The sequence below is a fragment of the Centruroides vittatus genome, unplaced genomic scaffold, assembly GCF_030686945.1.
Source record: "Centruroides vittatus isolate TY-2023 unplaced genomic scaffold, ASM3068694v2 contig_854, whole genome shotgun sequence".
Lineage (NCBI taxonomy): Eukaryota > Metazoa > Arthropoda > Arachnida > Scorpiones > Buthidae > Centruroides > Centruroides vittatus.
In genome coordinates this window covers 329,910-348,233 of record NW_027122558.1, presented here as the reverse complement: position 1 = coordinate 348,233, position 18,324 = coordinate 329,910, and the positions used below count along the sequence as shown (strand labels likewise).

General features: G+C 38.4%; 2 protein-coding genes across 2 annotated transcripts; one reads left to right on the top strand and one right to left on the bottom strand.

Moving 5' to 3' along the window:
* Positions 1-1,227: 1,227 nt before the first annotated feature.
* LOC136982545 (nucleolar protein 4-like) lies at positions 1,228-10,837 on the bottom strand. Its single transcript, XM_067279042.1, has 10 exons — positions 9,974-10,837; positions 7,633-7,770; positions 7,237-7,542; positions 6,217-6,304; positions 5,968-6,107; positions 5,274-5,402; positions 4,969-5,172; positions 4,768-4,884; positions 3,970-4,099; positions 1,228-1,563 (listed from the first exon to the last, which is right to left on the bottom strand). The coding sequence occupies exons 1-10, from the start codon at positions 10,220-10,222 to the stop codon at positions 1,394-1,396; spliced, it is 1,671 nt and encodes a 556-aa protein (XP_067135143.1). The 5' UTR covers positions 10,223-10,837; the 3' UTR covers positions 1,228-1,393.
* Positions 10,838-11,927: 1,090 nt separating this feature from the next.
* LOC136982627 (oplophorus-luciferin 2-monooxygenase non-catalytic subunit-like) lies at positions 11,928-17,828 on the top strand. The gene is made up of 4 exons (XM_067279185.1): positions 11,928-12,057; positions 15,527-16,158; positions 17,397-17,565; positions 17,639-17,828. The coding sequence occupies exons 1-4, from the start codon at positions 12,051-12,053 to the stop codon at positions 17,779-17,781; spliced, it is 951 nt and encodes a 316-aa protein (XP_067135286.1). The 5' UTR covers positions 11,928-12,050; the 3' UTR covers positions 17,782-17,828.
* The last annotated feature ends 496 nt before the right edge of the window (positions 17,829-18,324 follow it).

Sequence of the window (18,324 nt, the reverse complement as noted above, 5' to 3'; positions counted from 1 at the left end):
TGTACAATACATCCATACAAGCTAATATCTGGAAATAAAAACTCCTGTTTTTATCGCATTATTGCAGGTTACACATCAATATAAACAGAAACGAAATATTTTAATTTTAAATTTTAGAAAGATATTTTTGAATTTGATGATATACACTTTTTCTATTCCTTTAATTTACCTTTATATCTTTAAAATAACGCAGGATGCCTCCGAGCTTACGCATACAGAGAACAAACACCCTCCGACCGGCATAAACTGCCAAATTTATTAGCACGGCCCGCTCCGAACTTCTCCTAACTGTAGAAAGCGCGGAGAGGTTCGCACCGGGCCAAAAGTTCTCATTTTGTGCCGGCGAGACGGGCTCTGGAGAGAAATTAAAGTCACGAATGCGCATAACGAAATCTGCCTGTCGGGCATTGAAAGATATTCTTCCTGCACATTTTGACGGGTGATTTTTGCCAGTTTTTGGTTGCATCTTCCACCCAACAGTAGTGATGTAAGCTACTAAAAACCTCTGTAAAGGGGACGTACTCTGTACTTCACGTAAGTGACAAATGTTACAATACAGATTTTTTTTTTAAATACGGATTGCTGGAAATTTTATAGATTTTGTGCAATTCTATAATAATAATAATAAATGAAAATCGAAATTTCTACAACATTGATTTCGCATTTCTATTTATCTGTTTAAAGTGAGAACGTCCTACTTAATGATCAAACGAAAAAACCATTTGGTTTCCATCAAAGTTTAATGTTAGAAATGGAAGAAATGTCTAAATTATCGTCATTTTTATAATAATAGCTTTCTCTAAAATGATCTCCTGTATACTTCGATTATTTTTTTCTTGTTAAAAGAATTTTAAATACATTGATGGTTAAAAAAATTAATAAACTGTAATTAAGATCATCCTACTTATTCAAGTATTTAAGAGATGGCGACACTGCGTTAGGTCGAGGCCGTATTACGTTTTAAATTAATTCTAGCCCAAAACTAGCATTGAAGAAATATTCGCTAGGGGCGCGTTTGGAAATTGTAACCGGTTACGATTTCCAAATGCGCCTTGGTGTGAACGATTACAATACCGAAGACAGATTTCGTTATGCAGAAAGCATTTAAAACTGCCATTTTAATTAAACGCTCGAAAATAATAATAATATAGATAAATTAATTAAAAATTATTTATTTTTTCACTTAAAATCATTAAGAAAGTAATTTTAATATAACCGATAGGGGGCGAAAATATGCATGGCTAGAGTTTGTTCGAAATTTTAGGTATTTTAGACCAAATCCGAAAGTCAATAAGAGAATAAAACGTTTAAATTTCCTTTTAAGTCGATGGAGTTGGTCCCCTTAAATCTAGTTAATAGACCTAATCGTGTTTGTAATTTTTTGGATGAAGAATTAATTCTGCTGTTGTAACAAATGTTCTAATTCGTCCGCCGATCTGAATAGAAAAGCTGCAGATTCTCGGTAACCTGCGATCAGTTGCTTCACTGCGAATACTTCGTTTGGATGAAGAGTGTAATTGCTGCAATTGACCGTCTGCTTCTTCACACTTAGATCGGTCGGACCTTTCAAAAAAGATAAAATAAAATAAATGAATGCCGCTTCGAAAATAAATATATTCAATTACATGCAAAACAGCAAATGAGATAAGAGCATATTTTGCTCTTATCTCGCAACCTATTACTGCGAAATGACTCGAAAATTCGATGACAGAGAAAGTAAAATAGAGAGAGTATTATACACTAAAACGTCAACCAAGCGTCTGGCTTATTGCGAGACGTTTGCGTAACATACGCTGCATCTCGATACGTGTCTAATTACAATATGGCTTGTTAGGCCGTTACGGTAGGTACACAATTGCTTTTGAAAAATATCAAACGTAACAGGACTAAGTAATGCGAATTATTGGGTAAAGTATCGCCGATATGTCGAATTTTTACGCGTCACGTTGATCAAATATGCACAGTTATCGGGTAAAACTGCATATGGAAGAGCGCTTACACTACCAAAGGCCTTAAAATGCGTGATATAGAATTATGTGAGCTCGCCGGATTGAATACTTTGAGTATTCGTCAAACGAGATGGTAAAAAGAATACTTACGCGTGGATCCGAATCCTATACTTTGTCAAGAGCATTGTTGCATTAATTACAACTGAAAATGGACGAACATTACTTAAAATGGAAGAGACGACGCACGCTATCAGTTCGTTTCCATTAGGGTTTGGATGTGCAGGCTGTATTGTTCGTAAATTATATTTGTTACGGATACTATTCTTAATATTCCTAGTAAATTGCTATGATTAAAACTATCCATCATTAATTGTGATGGTATACGAGCTAAAGCGCTGGTCTATAACACTATCGATGCGGAAAGCGCAAGATTTTAGACGAGAAGCTTAAATAACACTATCTTTGCAAAATGAGAAAAGTAATATAGTAGATTCGTCGGAATCGTAAGAACCGTGCAATAAATAAGGCTAATACGATGGACAATAACTAAGTGACAACACTCTCCCCGTATCGCGAACGTCACAATGATGCATTATTTTGTCATATCGTATTTTGTTCTTTCTATGTCAATACAGTCCGCTCCTCTTCGATATTGCGGCGCTAGTAGCGCGTTTAGTCGGCTATTTCTAGTTATAGGCCTGTAGTGATACCGGTGACGTACTCATTAATCCTGTGGTAAGTTTAAAAATTACTACTGCATTTTTTGTCTATAAATGGCAGTAAATCTAAGTTTAAGGATCGTATTAGACGAACGGAAACGGATGAAATTCGGCAACTCGATTAACGGGCGCAAATAAAGATAATAACAACCGAACACTTGAAAAAATGGAATGAAGAGGCATCGTAGTCGACGAATGGGTCATATTTAACGAAATGAACGAAAGGGATGTCGAATTCTAAGATTTCGATAATCTGATAGAATTAATACTTTGTTCTCCGGGAACTACAGCTTCTGTAGAAAGAATATTTTTACCCACAATTTCTCTATGGTCGAAAGAGAAGTCGAAATTAAATATTAAAGACACGAAAACAATGGTAATTATAAATCAAAGCACTTACAACGCGATTAGTTTTAAATAAAATGGATATCCTCGAGGATTTAAGGCCAGCCTAAGACCGTGCAGAAAGCAAATTAGGTTATTTTGAGTTTTCTACGAAGGAATCTGGGATACATCTTGTGAACTAGAGACAAGACCCTTATTAGGCAGCCAACGGAATTAATTCCCGATGACGCAGTAAGGTTATTTTCCGAATTTCCTATAGAGAAATTTACATAAATTTTATGGTAATTATCGTGGGCGTTCGCGGAAAATTTTCCAGGGGGAGGGAAAAGTTTTGGAAACAAATAATTACGTCAATAAATTTTTACCGAATTATTTAATTTGGGGGAATTTAAGACAGACAAAGCGTCCGACGGTCTAGGGGGTAAGTCACATATCTCAATCACTTTTACGATTATAATTTTGGGACTTTTCTAGTCGGTCCCGAGGAGGGGCAAGTGCCCCGTTTGCTCCCTCTAAGGACGAAGTAATTATCGTAAATTTAAATGAGCAAGTTTTCATATCTTGTCAATAGATGGCGCCGACCAATCACTTCTCTATAATAATTACATTTCTAGAAAATTTTTTCCTCTTATCTCTTGGACGCGTATTACACTTAAATATTTAAAACGCTTAAATTATATAACCGAAACTCCCTACATTAAGTTTTCGAAAAGAAAAAGAGAGGAAAAAAGTGGCATTTGGCACGGCAACGAATAGGCAGAGAAATTTAAAGCAGAAAATATTTTTATCGCCGCGTATCGATATTTGAAATAGCGTCTCCGTACGGTTAAAATGTCGGAACCGAAATGACCATCATCACGCATCATTTACGAGTGATAAATCTCGAAAATTGCAATAAAGGATACATATTTCTTATACCTATTGAGGGCACGCGAATAGAAGAGCAAAAATCTCACCATTGGAACAGGGGCAGGTGTTCAGAGAGTAATTGTTCTCCGATGATAATACCGCCATTTGCCGACAGTTGTTGTTGTTGTTACTGTTGTATAACTTGTGTTCCAGGTCTTTCGCACCTTTCACTTCTACCTAAAAATAAACGTTTATTATTGAGTTATTAAAGAACTTTCGTCTTTTCGTGCCGCCGCTCTATCGTCTAAATATAAATTTGCCCGTTTAAGATTAATATAAAAAGGGATTTTTTCAATATCCCGAAACTTTATTTCATTGCTCCGTTTTATGTCGCCAATGTATGTTCGGTTTTAAAATGTAAAGCAGAACGGCAAATAAAATAATGTCAAATTAGAAATTTTAAACGTTGAAATTCTGTAAGAGAAAATATTATTAAATATTTTTTTTAAATGTAAGTTAGTTTTGCTGATAAATTATAATATTTTTTTAAAATAATTTTAAAAGTTCGAGATATAAAATGTGAATAAATTTTTAAGTGGCGTTGCGAACTTGTTAAGCGCCGAGATCTTAGAACCTCGGTTAAGCGCCCCCTCGTTAAAAAAATTACGGCGCCATCTTGAATTTATTACAAATTTAAAGTATTGCACAAATTTCCATAATTGATATCGCTGGCGGCTCGCGTAATATAAATTAATAATAAAATTTAATTTCAAAATGCCAAATGTTTAAATTAGGAAAAAAACAGTATAAAATTTCGAATTGTAATTAAAATATTCTTACGCTGGGAAACGCATTTATTGGAAATACATAATTTTTCTAATTTAAATGCGAACAAAATGACTCACTGCTAACGGTTTCAGTCCGAGTTTCATCCTCTTGGCGTTCAAACTTTCATTTTTACAAGCACTGGCCAAAATCTGTTCGGCCAAAGCCGAAGTTAAGTGAGGAGGAGTAGGACGAATCTGTGAATATAAAATGATACCGCGGTTGATAAAAGAAAAATAAACTAAAATTTTTAGCGGTTATTATTGATTCGTCTGTTTTACCCCGTCGAGACCGTTTTGATTCCGACATCTTTTGGTCCTTCTACACGATTTTAAATAAGTTCGGATCCTCTTACGAGCTCTTTCTGCAAATTCCGGGAATTGCCGGCGACAGGAATCGATGATGGCTTGCACTTTATCCTTGGGTTGTCTGGATATCGGAACGACTCTGTCCAAATTTTCGTCCACGAAGAGCCGAACGAATAACTAGAATAAGCGGAAAGAAACGTATTAAATTATATTCTGCGCGGTATTTAGTAGAATTTACAACGATAAAACTCCACTCTTCGAAGAATAGAGAATCTTACATTGAAGGCCTTGAGACGTTCGGGATCGTACTTATTATGAGCTTCTACTTTATCGCTTTCCTCCTCGTCACTTTCTTCTTCGTCTTCTTTAGTGGCAATCGACAGCTCTTCCGAAGGGTCCGGCGTTCCCTTTCCAATACAGCATTAAGTAAAAATTGATAAAAGAAAGAAACCTCCGTCGTCGACACCGTAAAAATTACACCAATTTAGTCTCCGAAATGTTGGCAATTCGATCATTTACGCCGCTTTGCGCCGTTTTAAGAGTATCCCACGGCCGATTCTTACGTATTTATAGCAATAAAATATAATTAAGTTATATATTAAGGTCTGTAATTACGTAAATTTCGATTTTATCTCGTCAAAGAACTAGAACATTATAGGATAGAGTGGCACAGTAAGCGGATCAATAGCGCGAATTTGGGTCAAGCCGAGAATGAAGTTGTGTCTTAGGCTTATATAATTTTCTACGCTTTGCTTTATTATTATATGTGTATATTATTCAGAAGTTTCGGGGGCGGCGAAATTTTGCCAAAACCCCCGTCCGCCCGGCCGAGAAGTAACGTGTTTGCGGAGAACAATGCAAAGGTTTCTCTATCGGCGACTCGGCATTACGTCACTCCGACATTTGCGCGAATCGGCTTTTATATTCGAAGACCTTACGCGGCTTTTCAATATTCATAAAGAGGAATGTCACCTTAAGTCTTTTATCGTCTTGGTTGCTCTGTTTGCTCATATTTATGGGTTCGTTTAACGAGTTTTGATTGGTCATGTCCAATGGCACATTCGAATCGTTCAGTTCTTGACTGGAAGAATAACCCAACTCTTCTTGTTCTTCTGAAAAGAGAAACGTTCCTCGAAAATAAAGTCATGTTCTTAAACTAAAGGGAGCCGTCTGGCTCCTTATCCGCGACGAGAAAGTGGAGGAAACGAGGTCATTTTTTACCGTCGTCGTAGCGATAGGTGTCAAACTGGGTGGGTTCTTCGTATTGACAATTCTCGCTCACTTCGCTGTCGACCGTGGAGGAACATTCCTTACGAAAATAAATAAATAAATAAATAAAGAGGAGGATCCTTCTGCGTTAGACTCTTAATTGTTCTCGCTTAACACAAGAAAAAGAACGAATTAGATTAACTAGAATAAATAAACTATTTTCCTAATCTGTACTTTATTGATCAGAGGGAGACGTCGAGAAACACCTGCTTCAAATCGGAGCAGAGAAACCGCATTCTATGGTAATCCCAAAGAATTAAAAAGGAGAATGCTCGTTCGACATCAAAAATTCATCGCCCGTAATTAGATGTGTAAACCAAGCCGATAAAACTTAAAAATGTTTATTCGCAGTTTGATTTTTTTCTAAACCTTTCCGGAATTAGTCGAAAGTAAATTGCATCGGGCGCTTCGATATTTAAAAACAAAGAAAGAAAGTAGAAAGAACTGCTAATTCTCCTCTGTCAACGCCCGCTCAAAATGCCATTTTCACGGAATATTTTTTCCCGAATTCTAAGTAGAGTTGTTAGTTCTGTTCGGAAAATACCTACTGTGTTCCGTCGTCATGGAAACATCCGGATGAGAGAGGAGATGAGGTCAAAGCAACATTCTGAAACTCCAACTGGAAAAAAGAGAGATGCAGAGAAAACTTCGGAAACGTAAAATTCGTCAGATGGTATTTCCAGACGGGCGACGAATTTCTTTTCATTTTACCGATTTCCGTAGGTTAAAATTGGCGCCAATAAGTGGTCGCAGTTATAAAAAAAATTGGATAAAAATCGGCGTTACGACTCGTACATTCCGCAAGTGGCGTCGCTCGTTTCTCGACTCAAATTCGCGCAAAGGGCATGCAAATGTCGACAGATTAACGTTAGCAAATGCGAGAAACCGTAAGCGCGAAAATATAGGAAAGTGTAAGATGGGAAGGAAAATTGGAAAGCAAATAATTTGAGTCTAGATGCGGATTGCTCTTACCTCTCCGTCGACACGCATTGTGCCGTTGACGTCATACGTTAAACTCTTCATGTGTTTCAGGTACGTAGTGGTGATGGGCAGAGAATAGTCGATCTCTTCGGAATCGCCCGGAGTGCTGGATGTTCCCTTTGAGCGCTGATTGCAGCTAACCTCGTTGCCATGGCGACTACCTATCTTCCCGTTTCCTGCTCCAGGATGAGGCGGAGACGAGTCTGACGCGAGGTGCATTCGCTTTTGGCAATTGGCACAGGACATCAGAAAGTGGGTCACCGCTTCCCTGGGTAGAAACGCGTACGTTTCTGCAATCTAACCGAAAAAAACAAGTTTTTTAATTAAATCTGCAGATTTCCTTCCCTCCGGCATTTTTCTTTCTGTGAGAAGATATATTGTTCTCACCGCTCTGTACGTTCTTTTCTGTCCCGCATGTTTTCCCGATTTTCCGTCCGACTCTACGTGGACGTCGTAGATGATGTCGAAAAAATTCTCCACCACCGCCACCTTCTTGTAGATGGTCTCCTCTTCTCCGGAATTCGTCTACAAAGACAAAACTGCCATAAGCGGTCGTCCTTCTTAGACGAGTCCGTTACCAACGAAACTTTGGCGGTTACGCTTTGTTATCGATATTTACAAGTCTTGGAAGGGTGGCACACAATAAAGTTGGCTCTCTGCAACTTCTCTCAGACGACGCTTTCGAAGCATACTTTAACGATCGATGAATAAACCCTCTCCCTCACACACAGTTGGCTTATAGTTACGTTAGGATGTCCCTCCTAACTTCCTTTGTTCCCTTTTCGAGCCGATGGGCCGTCCTACACGTCAAAAATCACTATTTGTCCAAACTCCCACATAGAATACGCTCTCAAAATAAAACCCGTCTACTCTTCCCGCTCTTCCATTATTATTATTTTTTATTTTTTCGCGGGTGTGGATGGAAATTAATCGATAAAATAATTAATAATTGAATACGGAAAACCCGTTAACTAAATTAATTTTAACGGGCGAGTTTCGACCTTTACCGGAATATAAACTATTAATATTATTAATGATTAAATAAACATTGATCAAACTGGAGTGTTCTTGTTCGTCTCGCGCTTAATCCGACATCGGTTGCGTGCGCACGTAAATAATTAAACTCCCGACCACGTCTCACACTAGTGCTGCGAGTGTTTTGATAGGACCCAAATGCCCCTTTTGCCTGAATATCCCACAAAACGATCGATCCGCAGAGTAAAGTGCAGACACTTCCTCCGTTACTTTGTCCAATCCGCACCTACACGTTCCTCCCGAATCTCCAGAATTTCCAACATAAACCTTCGTCTCCTCCCTTTTCAAATTATTTTGACCAACTTTCCACCCCCGAAACGAGAATCTCGAGTATTTTTTAAGGACATTCCTTGTTATAACCTTAAATTTTTTAAGGTTAAAAAAAAATACATATTCGCGCCTGAACTAACGATCCTGTGTATGGGTAATTCTGGTGCGTGCCCTATTTTTAGGGGTTGAAAACGTGTCAAATTAAAAATGGTAATAATAAATTACTCGGGTGGGATTAGATTACTCACCGGGTGTACGGTGTACAATTTATTCTGTGTGTGCAAGTTTAGAAGTGGAGAAATTTCAGCCGGGAGAGAGAGCTGAACTGAGAGAATGCACCGAGAATAGACTGGCGGTATCGATCCTGTAAGTGAAGGGCCAGCAGGGGGTTGTCCCTGGGGCTGAGGGGATAACATCCCAACAATTCTACTTTAGGCCAAATGAGTCACGTGCTAGAAGCTCCGTGAATAGCAGAGGACAGTGGCTATCTGCGGGACACTCCCGACATTATCCGCTTCTCCCGCGAGAGTGACACAGACAGATTGTAGACATCCCGTCACCAAAAGCGAGACAAAAAAAAAGGATTTTGTAGCAGGAAAACGTTGTAGACGAGTGGAATTTTTAGTTATTATTATTTTTTTTCCTCTAAACTTTCTTCTGGGCGACGAGTGTGTCGTAACGAGACGTAGAATCGACAACAGGTAGGAAGAGTAAAGTCGTCGGCGACAACAACCTCCCTACTCTTTTGGGAAAAGGCGGCTTTATTGGATACACACACTTCCAGGCTTGGCTCCACTGCACAACGCGGAGTACAAAGGCAAAGACTGGATTTGGGGGGCTTTAAATCCCAATTAATGAAGGAACATTGATCGCGCTTTCATTTATTAAAATTCAGATACGAAGCGAGAGGCGTCGAAGACACGTACATTCGGGCCATTTTTACCAAGCTGGTATCTAGAAAATGGCAACGTTTCTGTCGTTTAATACGCTCGACGGAATTTTAATATTATCGCGGATAACGTACGAAGATAATCGGAAATGAAAGGTAATTCGTATTTCTCTACCATTTAAAAATAGGAAATTCGAGCCTGTAGACGTACAGACAAACAGACGTTGATAATCGTTTAGCTAGAACGGTGTATTTTTCGTTGGTACAAGTGGATACGGCTTGGTTTGAAACGGGTTAGAGGTGGGCGGGAAGGGATTGGAGGGGGCGAAAAGCGTACAAAAGGGTGTAAAGTTTGAGGAGAGAAACTCGTTCCTTGCACACGCCATTTTCTCACTCTGGATCCATAATTGCGGACGAGCCCAAAGGCCGGTTCGAAATCGGTCGAGAACACGTGTCGAGCCGCATCCGATCGATAAATCGAGCAAAAACAAGGAGGAAAAAAGCAGTCGTGTATAAGGGCAGAGATATACTCACCGGCACCCTGCTACATGGAACGTACAAGGGATATTCTCCCTTCTTGACGAGCGAAGTCCCGGCTCCCGGTGGACCGAGGGTGAATCCCTTGGCCCTGACCCAAAATCGGAACTTGGAGTTTTCGCTGGTGGTCTGCTCCTCTCCCCTGAGGATCTTGAGAATCCTCAGATACTTCCTCCTGGTTACGGTTTTGGTCTTGGCGCTGTCTCCGTACGTCTCCAGGGCCCATGTTTGGAACTTGTCGTACATCTGTCGTCGGGCCGAGAGTCGGCTGGGACGAGAGGCCGCCACGCGGTGACGATAGGTCCTCTTGACGACGGTGGCAATGGCACCCGTCCTGCCACCGCCGCCGGGGAACAGGTGGCGGTGAGTCCCGCGACTCTTGCCGCTTCGACATCCGCGATTGGCCAGCCTGGCGACGAACCAAGCGAACCCCCGTCTAGACGGGTCCCGGCATGGAATGGCAACGTCTGCCTCCTCGATGACGTCACACAGGTACGGCTGTCGCTACCTCACCCCCGTCCAGACTGAGGCTCACCCGCGATCGATAGTCCCTCGTCCCACCCTCTTCTATACTTCCTCGCGGGGTCCGTCCGAATTCCCCGACTCCGACGCTTCCAAACTGCCCAATTTATTTATTCCCGATCGTCACCATTTCCGCTCCGCTCCTCCGCCACCCACGTCCCGTCCTGACAAACTCCTCTCTTTCTCTCTCGCCTCGTCTCTTCGTCCGCTTTATTAACCAGACCAACGCTTCCTCCTCTCTCAATTTTCCTTTTGAATTTAAAATTCGCGCTTTCATTGGACTTTCCACAAACCAATTAGGGCTAACGATCGAAGCACATGATTTCCACACTCTACTCTTATTGGTTAGCTCTAATTTAAATTAAGCCGGAAAAAACGACCTCTGCTTTTTAATTATCGAAAAAAACAATTTCAACTTTTATTCAGATTTTATTATTAAATTTTCTTCCAGACGAAAAATCCGACGGAAATACTTTCAGACCTCCCAAATGTGTTATAAAAATTATAACGTCTTCGATCGGCCCGTCTATATCGGCATCCGTCGAAGACTATTTCTTTTCTATTTTAATCCAATTTGTTGTTTTCCCGCTATTATAAAGACACCGTTCTTCTTTCGACGCTTTTAATATTGCGAAAATTAAAAATAAATAAACAAATTATACACACAAATTCCTCTTTAACCGTATCCTAACATTTGTCTGTCTGTCACCGTCTCCGCGTCAAAAAATATGCTGGGTAGAAATGCGCGCCGATGTAACTCTGTATCAATAAATATACGATAAAAACAAGGAAAATAAATTCTATCAAATTTTAACACACTTTAAAGTAAATTTAAGACGTCTGTTTGCGCAGGGGCAAAATATTGTACGAAACGAATCGCCTTGATTTAAAATTACATAAATATAAAAAGTTTCTTTATCTTCAATCTTCGCCTCCATCTATAAAAATATATGAAAAATTATATATTTTTATAGATAAAAACTGCAGATTCCTTCTTTAGTTAAGGAAGTAACGGCATAAACGTTGTGGAAACCGAGAGAATTTGAAAAATTTTAAACTATTTTAAAGGATAAATATCTCGTATCCAGGCGTCGCCTCATCTATTTTTATAATTTGTAGTTTTAAATTATGAAAAAAGTAAAAATATAAAAATTATTAATTAAAAATAATAATTTATTTAGCTTAATTTAAAAACAACAATAATAATAATAATAATATAAAATTAATTTCTGTGCTTTCTCACTTTTGCTATTAAAAATTAATAACATAATACGCCGACAGATGGAACCACTGCTGTAGTGGTCGCAACTAGTACGTAAGTTAGAGAAGAAGAATTGAATTATTCTCAATATTAATAAATTATTTACGAATCTTTAATCGGTTCAATGCCGCGTGCACATCCTGGACCGAGTTTTTATCTGCGTAAAAGCGCTGATATGCCAATTTTGCAACGTGCCAGGTGCGCGTTTTCGTGAGAAAGTGAAAAGTCTTGCGTGACGTCACCGAGGATATAAAACGTTAAGAAGAGAAATTCGGTTGGTAAGACCTGAAAATGACGGGTAAGTCGATTTGTAAATTAAGTAATAAATTACTAATTAATGATTAAATTCGGAAAAATGAATTATCGAAAAGTTAAGCTTTCTTTCTGCCGGCAAAAATTATTAAAGCGCTTAATAATTTTCCTCCGGGGAATAAGAATTTTTTTTAAAATCTTTTTTCGGGGCGATAAAGTTTAAAAATTATTTATCTTTTTTCTAAAATATTTTGAATTTGTGTGGCATTTTCGTATGCTAATTAATTACATTTCCTTCTATTTTACCCGATTAATTAAATTCTGGTAATTTATCTCCAATAAGAGGAATTTTGGTGTTAAATTCCTCCATCGCCTTTCCTAATTATTAAACATAAAACACATTTAATGTAGTAGATGTTGCAGTTTGAGGCTTTCGATTCCTTATTTAATACGTAAACTCATTAAAGATCATACAATCAAATATTGTATCGTAGCTGTCGGGACCCCTCGGAGAGGAAGAGAGCTCCACTTTCCTCGACCCCGTTTAAAAAACTGCATTTAATTTTTTAATAATAAAACGTGACAAAAGTAAACAATTTTCTTTTCTTCGCATACGAGGAATGCAACGGAATGAATAATTCGTAACGATCGTATTTGAGGCCCCGGTAAATGCCGGGCCCGAAATGCCTCTTTGGTGGGGCCGATTGTAATAAATTCGCGTTCTGATCGTATAAGTCGTTTCTATATACCATTTCTTACAGTTTTGCGGTTTTTGTTTGATTTTTACCAGAATAAATACCATTTTGATCGATCGAGATCGCCTAAGTAATCTATATCGATCAGTCCATTTATTTTCTAAGTTATTTTAAAAATTTCTCATTACAATATACTGTATAATAAAATATCGAGAATATTAGCTTATTAAATATTTTTTTAAATGTTCAAAATTTCACGCGTTGCCTGTGCGTAAAGCTTTTGTTCCCTCGACGTGTCCCTTAATTTATATGGGAGTTGGGAAATGGGGGCATAAATTAATTAATAAATAAATACAATATTTTCATTATTTTAAAAGAAAAGATGGAATATTTTTAATCATTTTTATTATAGATTTTTAAATTCTAAATTCTAGAAAGTCTGGAAACTTTCACCGAGACGTGTAATTTCTATTGTTGTTTTATTATTTGGAAACGTTACAATCGAAGAGCTAGGATAAGTAATGTAATGTATTTTAGCTTTCGGGAAACAAGAAATTCGATACAAAAATACTGCATATAATTAAAGAAAAACGTTCTGTAAAAAATTATTTTATATTTTTGAGGTGTTTTTATGTGGTCCGCGAACCGAGATACGTAGAATATGTGAGACTCGATTACTCATTATCCGGTCGTCCCGGTCGGGGGCCTGGCCGAAAGCGTGCCGAGTCCGGGAAAAAGGCCCTCTTAGAGCCCGTAGGACCGAGAAAGTTAAAAATAAAAATGGCCCCCGTACGAAACGGTATCATTTTAACTACATTTTAAACAAGCTAACGTCTCAAATTTGAGTGTGAATAAAAAAATTTAACGCCGTACGCAAAATATATGTCTGGCTGCGTATTTTAAGGTTTTTCTAAACTCTCGTTTAATTACGAATTTATTTAAGCAACAAAGTCATTTATTAAATTTCCTGTTTATATTAAATGGCATCTATCTTCTTCCAAAGGATGACACTAAACTGTTCTTTTTTTCGTTTTGTACGTTAAACAAACTAATTAATTCGGTATATTAAAACGAAACTCGCAAAATAACACAGTCTACATCTAGAGTAATTATACTTAAAAAAATTTCGTCTAACACTCCGAGTCGATATTCTAAAATTTATTCCGGCTGCTAGATTAAAATGGCGCGGCTAGGACTGCCGAATGGCCGAGGCAAAATTACAAAAATAACATGGCCCAGACGGTTCGGGCGTCAGTCTACCGCTCTAGGGAATCCGGGATCGAATTCTTAAGAGCGATCCCGGGAAGTTTTCGGGGTGTGGTCCGTTCCGGGTATGTCGGGTCCCCTTCCGCACCCTCCGACCGTCCCATTGCGGATCCGGCCGAATCCGTAATGGGCTTATTTAAAAAAAAAAAGCTCCCTTAGCGTCCACGAGGCGGAAAGAATTAGGAAAAAATCCACGCTTCCTCTAGGAATATAATCCTGGCATAAATCGGGGTTTGCCCGTATATAAGATTGAGGAATTATAATCTATTATTTTATATACAATAAAACTCGGTTAAGTGGTTCCCGCATCGGAGGTTTGCTCGTGTGAGATTTAATTTCAAAAGTTTTAATTTTTTGCATAAAATGATCCTATTTTAAAAAATTCCCGCTTAAGTAAACTGAAGTTCTCGTTCAGTACCGTATCCCGTCGATAATTTTAAACAATCGATTGCGTACGGAAGAAAGAATGTGTAAAATTTCTCGCGTCATCACGCGCGCGACTTTAGGCTACTTCGAACACGGATTTTACAATTTTTTACGCGTCTACAGTAAACAGCGAGTTCCGACAAGCGCTATCAATACGCGGACGATACTGTTTTCGTAGAGTTTCAGTGCAGTGTTTTGTTTTAGGACTCGTAAAACTTTTTTCCCCCTTTTTTTTCTCTCTTTCTCACGTAACAAAACCGACGAACGGGATACATTTCAGAAATATCTAAATGCAAAGATAAAATATTTACAATATTTTGTAAATAGATACTGTATAAACCTAATTCACTGAAATGTAGCGAAACATTATTAAATAAATACGGAGTATTGGAAGAAAGGCTATATTAATTTCGTTTCTGCTTAAAGAGTTTTTTTAAACTGTTCCCTCGCAAAACTTATTAACCGAGTTCTACCGTATACAAGATGCTTAGCGTAAAATCGTCACCAAAAAAAAAAAAAAAATGAAAATAGAAACGGAGGCACCGAAAATGGACGTATCGTCACGAAATTTTGTTACGTGTAGTCTATATTGAAATGAGAGGCGAAACCCGTGGGACGAGCGAGCGGAGGATTTGGTTTATTTGTTTACCGCAACGCGACACGTGGGAGATCCGCCGAGGAAGGGAGGACTCTTACGGGAAACTTGCCCTATTTAGGTGTTACCAACGGGGGAAAAATCCGGAAAACTGCGCTCGGCCGGGCCGAACCCGCCACCGGTGAGCGCGCGTATTTTCGATGCCGCCGTTTCTATTTCGTCTCCCGTCTACGGCGGCACCGAGAATCGATAAATCGTAACGCTTTTATACATTATTACAGCGTGGAATTTACAAACCTTTAATTAAAATTAGGCCTTTTATAAAAAAATAAGGAAACAAATTGTAAGATGACTTCTACTTCAATAATAATTTATTACAGATTAAACACTAATAATAATAATATGTAGTATATTTATTTATTTATTTACTTAGCTATATATCTTTGGAATCAAATTTGGAGATTTTTACAATGAATGGTAATTCAAAATAATAATTGCGTAAAAAAAGATGAAGAATTTTATTTTATTTTCAGGCCTTTTGTTCATCTTTGGATTACTGTCGGCCTTCCATCTTTGCGTCGGTGGCGACGACGAATTATGCCCTCCTTCGTCGGCGATAGCGCCTTGCGACTGTGACGGAGAAGGCATAAATTGCATGAAAGCCAAAGATGATGCGGAATTGCAGAAAGTATTCCGTTCTATCCCGAAACCCTGGGCCTTCAGAGGAGTTTGGATCCAGATAACCGATATGTCGCAGGTTCCCTCGTATATGTTTAAAGACATCGAAGTACAAGCTTTCCATTTAGAAGTTAATCGTATTAACAAAGTCAGCCCGAATGCGTTTAGTGGATCCGAACTATCGGTACGATCTATCAGTCTTTTTGGCAACGTTTTGACCACCGTTCCGTTCGAAGATTTCAAGAAATTACAGTTTCTGGCTACGATCAATATCGCTAGAAACAATCTCGACGAAATTCCGGCAAAGGCTTTCCAGGGAATGCAGCGTCTAACGGCCGTCATTTTAGCAGAAAATAGGATCCGTAATATTGGAGAGTACGCTTTTAGCGATTGCCCCAATTTGCAGCAAATCGATCTTTTGCACAACAGAATAAACATCTTAGGACCAATGGCATTTGCAATGACCAAACATAATCCCTTTTTGCAGGTAAGTGTTAAATCTGTACCGATTATGTCAGATTGAAAGCGGGCCAGTCATTATTGCCATTTTAAAGATTATTTTGCTTTTATTGTCCAGTACTAATGAGAATTTTCATTTTCTTTTTGGATACATTCTCTGTAAAACGTCTAGACTCCATACTACAGTATTTTTCTAATATTAATACGAGGCAGCGAAAGGCGGTCGAGGAAACGGCCTAGCGCTGTGGGATCGAATTCGGCAGGTCGACAGGCAGGCGGGCGGGACGATAAGTCTTCGATACGTCGGGCCTATCCCTCGCCACCCGGCCGCACATTGTGGCCTAGCTAAACCCGTGACGGGTATCGTTAAAAGAAGACCCTTAATGTTTCCAATGGCCTCTTAGCGCTCGCGGGGAGGAAAGATTGAGAAACAAAGGGAGTCCCGCGAGTAATCGGTATTGTAAATCAGTAATGGCGATAAAACTGTAGAAACGTAATCACGTTCTTTTTTTTCTCTGGGTGTACTTCCTCCACACGAAAACACTTCTCCCGTCGTTTTGGCAACGATGCCGTGCCTAAAATAGAAATATTTGACAGGTGTCGGTGCACGGTCTGGCGCACGGTGAAAGCGATAAACGAATTTGGAAAATTCTGGATCGTCCGGCTTACGGTCCGGATTTGTATTTTGCGATCGTTACCCGTTTGACTTTTTGAAGAGGGCCTCGAGAAACGGGAGAATCACCCAGAATTCATTCGGAGAGTTTGTCACGCGGTGGCTCCGACACTAGCCAAAGTCTTCTTTTTTGCGGGCAAAAATCCTATTATTTTGATAAGAGATGTGTTCGAATGTGAAGAGGAAGTACCTAAACAAATAAACATAAATTGTTTTCGTGTAGCGCATACAGTTCCATCGACATTACCGAAATTCCGGACAGGACTTGAACCGCTCGTGTATACGTATGTTCTAATACAAAAGTATTGTAGATCCTCCCAATGTTTCGCGAGTAAATCTGTCATCTATAATAGTAGAAGGATTAAATTAGTATTAGCCATAGCATAAAATTCTGTACTAATTCCTCAATTTAACGATGTTTTCCGTCAACAAATCCGATCCAATTAATTCGGAATACGTTCTTACGTTACTATAGCAATAATTAAGCACGCTTTTAAATCGTTATTGCGTAGAATGTTTTCTGTTTTAAACAAATAAATTAACTAAATATGAAAACTAATTTGCGAATAATAAACTTAAAATAATTTTTACAGATAAACTTGGCCAATTGCAGTATAGCTAGTATTTCTCCTACGGCCTTTAACGGAGCAGCCCCTAAACTGTTACATCTGGCTATGAATCGACTGCCCTATTTAGAAGAAGCAGTTTTTGGTCCCATACTTCAAAGAACTAATAACGTTGCCGGAGTTATCGACGTCTCTCGTAAGTGGATGTAATTAATATAATTTCTGACAAATTTGATCTTAGATAATAGAATCTGTTATTTATTCTTCAGTTAACCCGTTCATGTGCCAAGGATGCAACTATCTCTGGATGGTAATCAACAAGAATGTATTGCAATATCGTCTTCCGGGATTCCGTTGCATGAATGGAATGAAAATCACCGACTTGACCAGAACTAATATTTGGTGCATTTAAAACCGAATGTATTATTACAAATCGTAATAAACATTTTTGACAGACTTTTTAATGAAAATTAATTATTATATTTTATTCATTTCGCTCGATAATAATAATAATAATAAAATTCTTTAATTTTCCTTATTCGATACGAATTACAGTTTTATATCTTAAATTTCTACAGAATTTCGATGCCGTTTTTAAACACAGGCGCGCGATTAAAAATGTACGCATTCTGTAGAATTTCACAATAAAATTTGATATTTTCTTTTATTTAAAGAACATATTATACACGAAGATATGTAAATATTGTGGAAATGGAAACGTTAATATTACAACGAAAGAAGTAAAAGCGTACGACATTAGTCGATGCATCGATCACTCTTATTAACGGATGCTAAATGTTATATCGTATCCTTTTCGTTTTATTTTCCCGGTTTGTAATGTATAACGCCCGAAAGTATTGCAATCGTGTCAAATTGACCCTTCGGGTTTTTTTTTGAAAATCTTTATGTTTCGAGACCTCCCGAACCCAAAAAAGTCAAAAAATTTCGTGGTGTG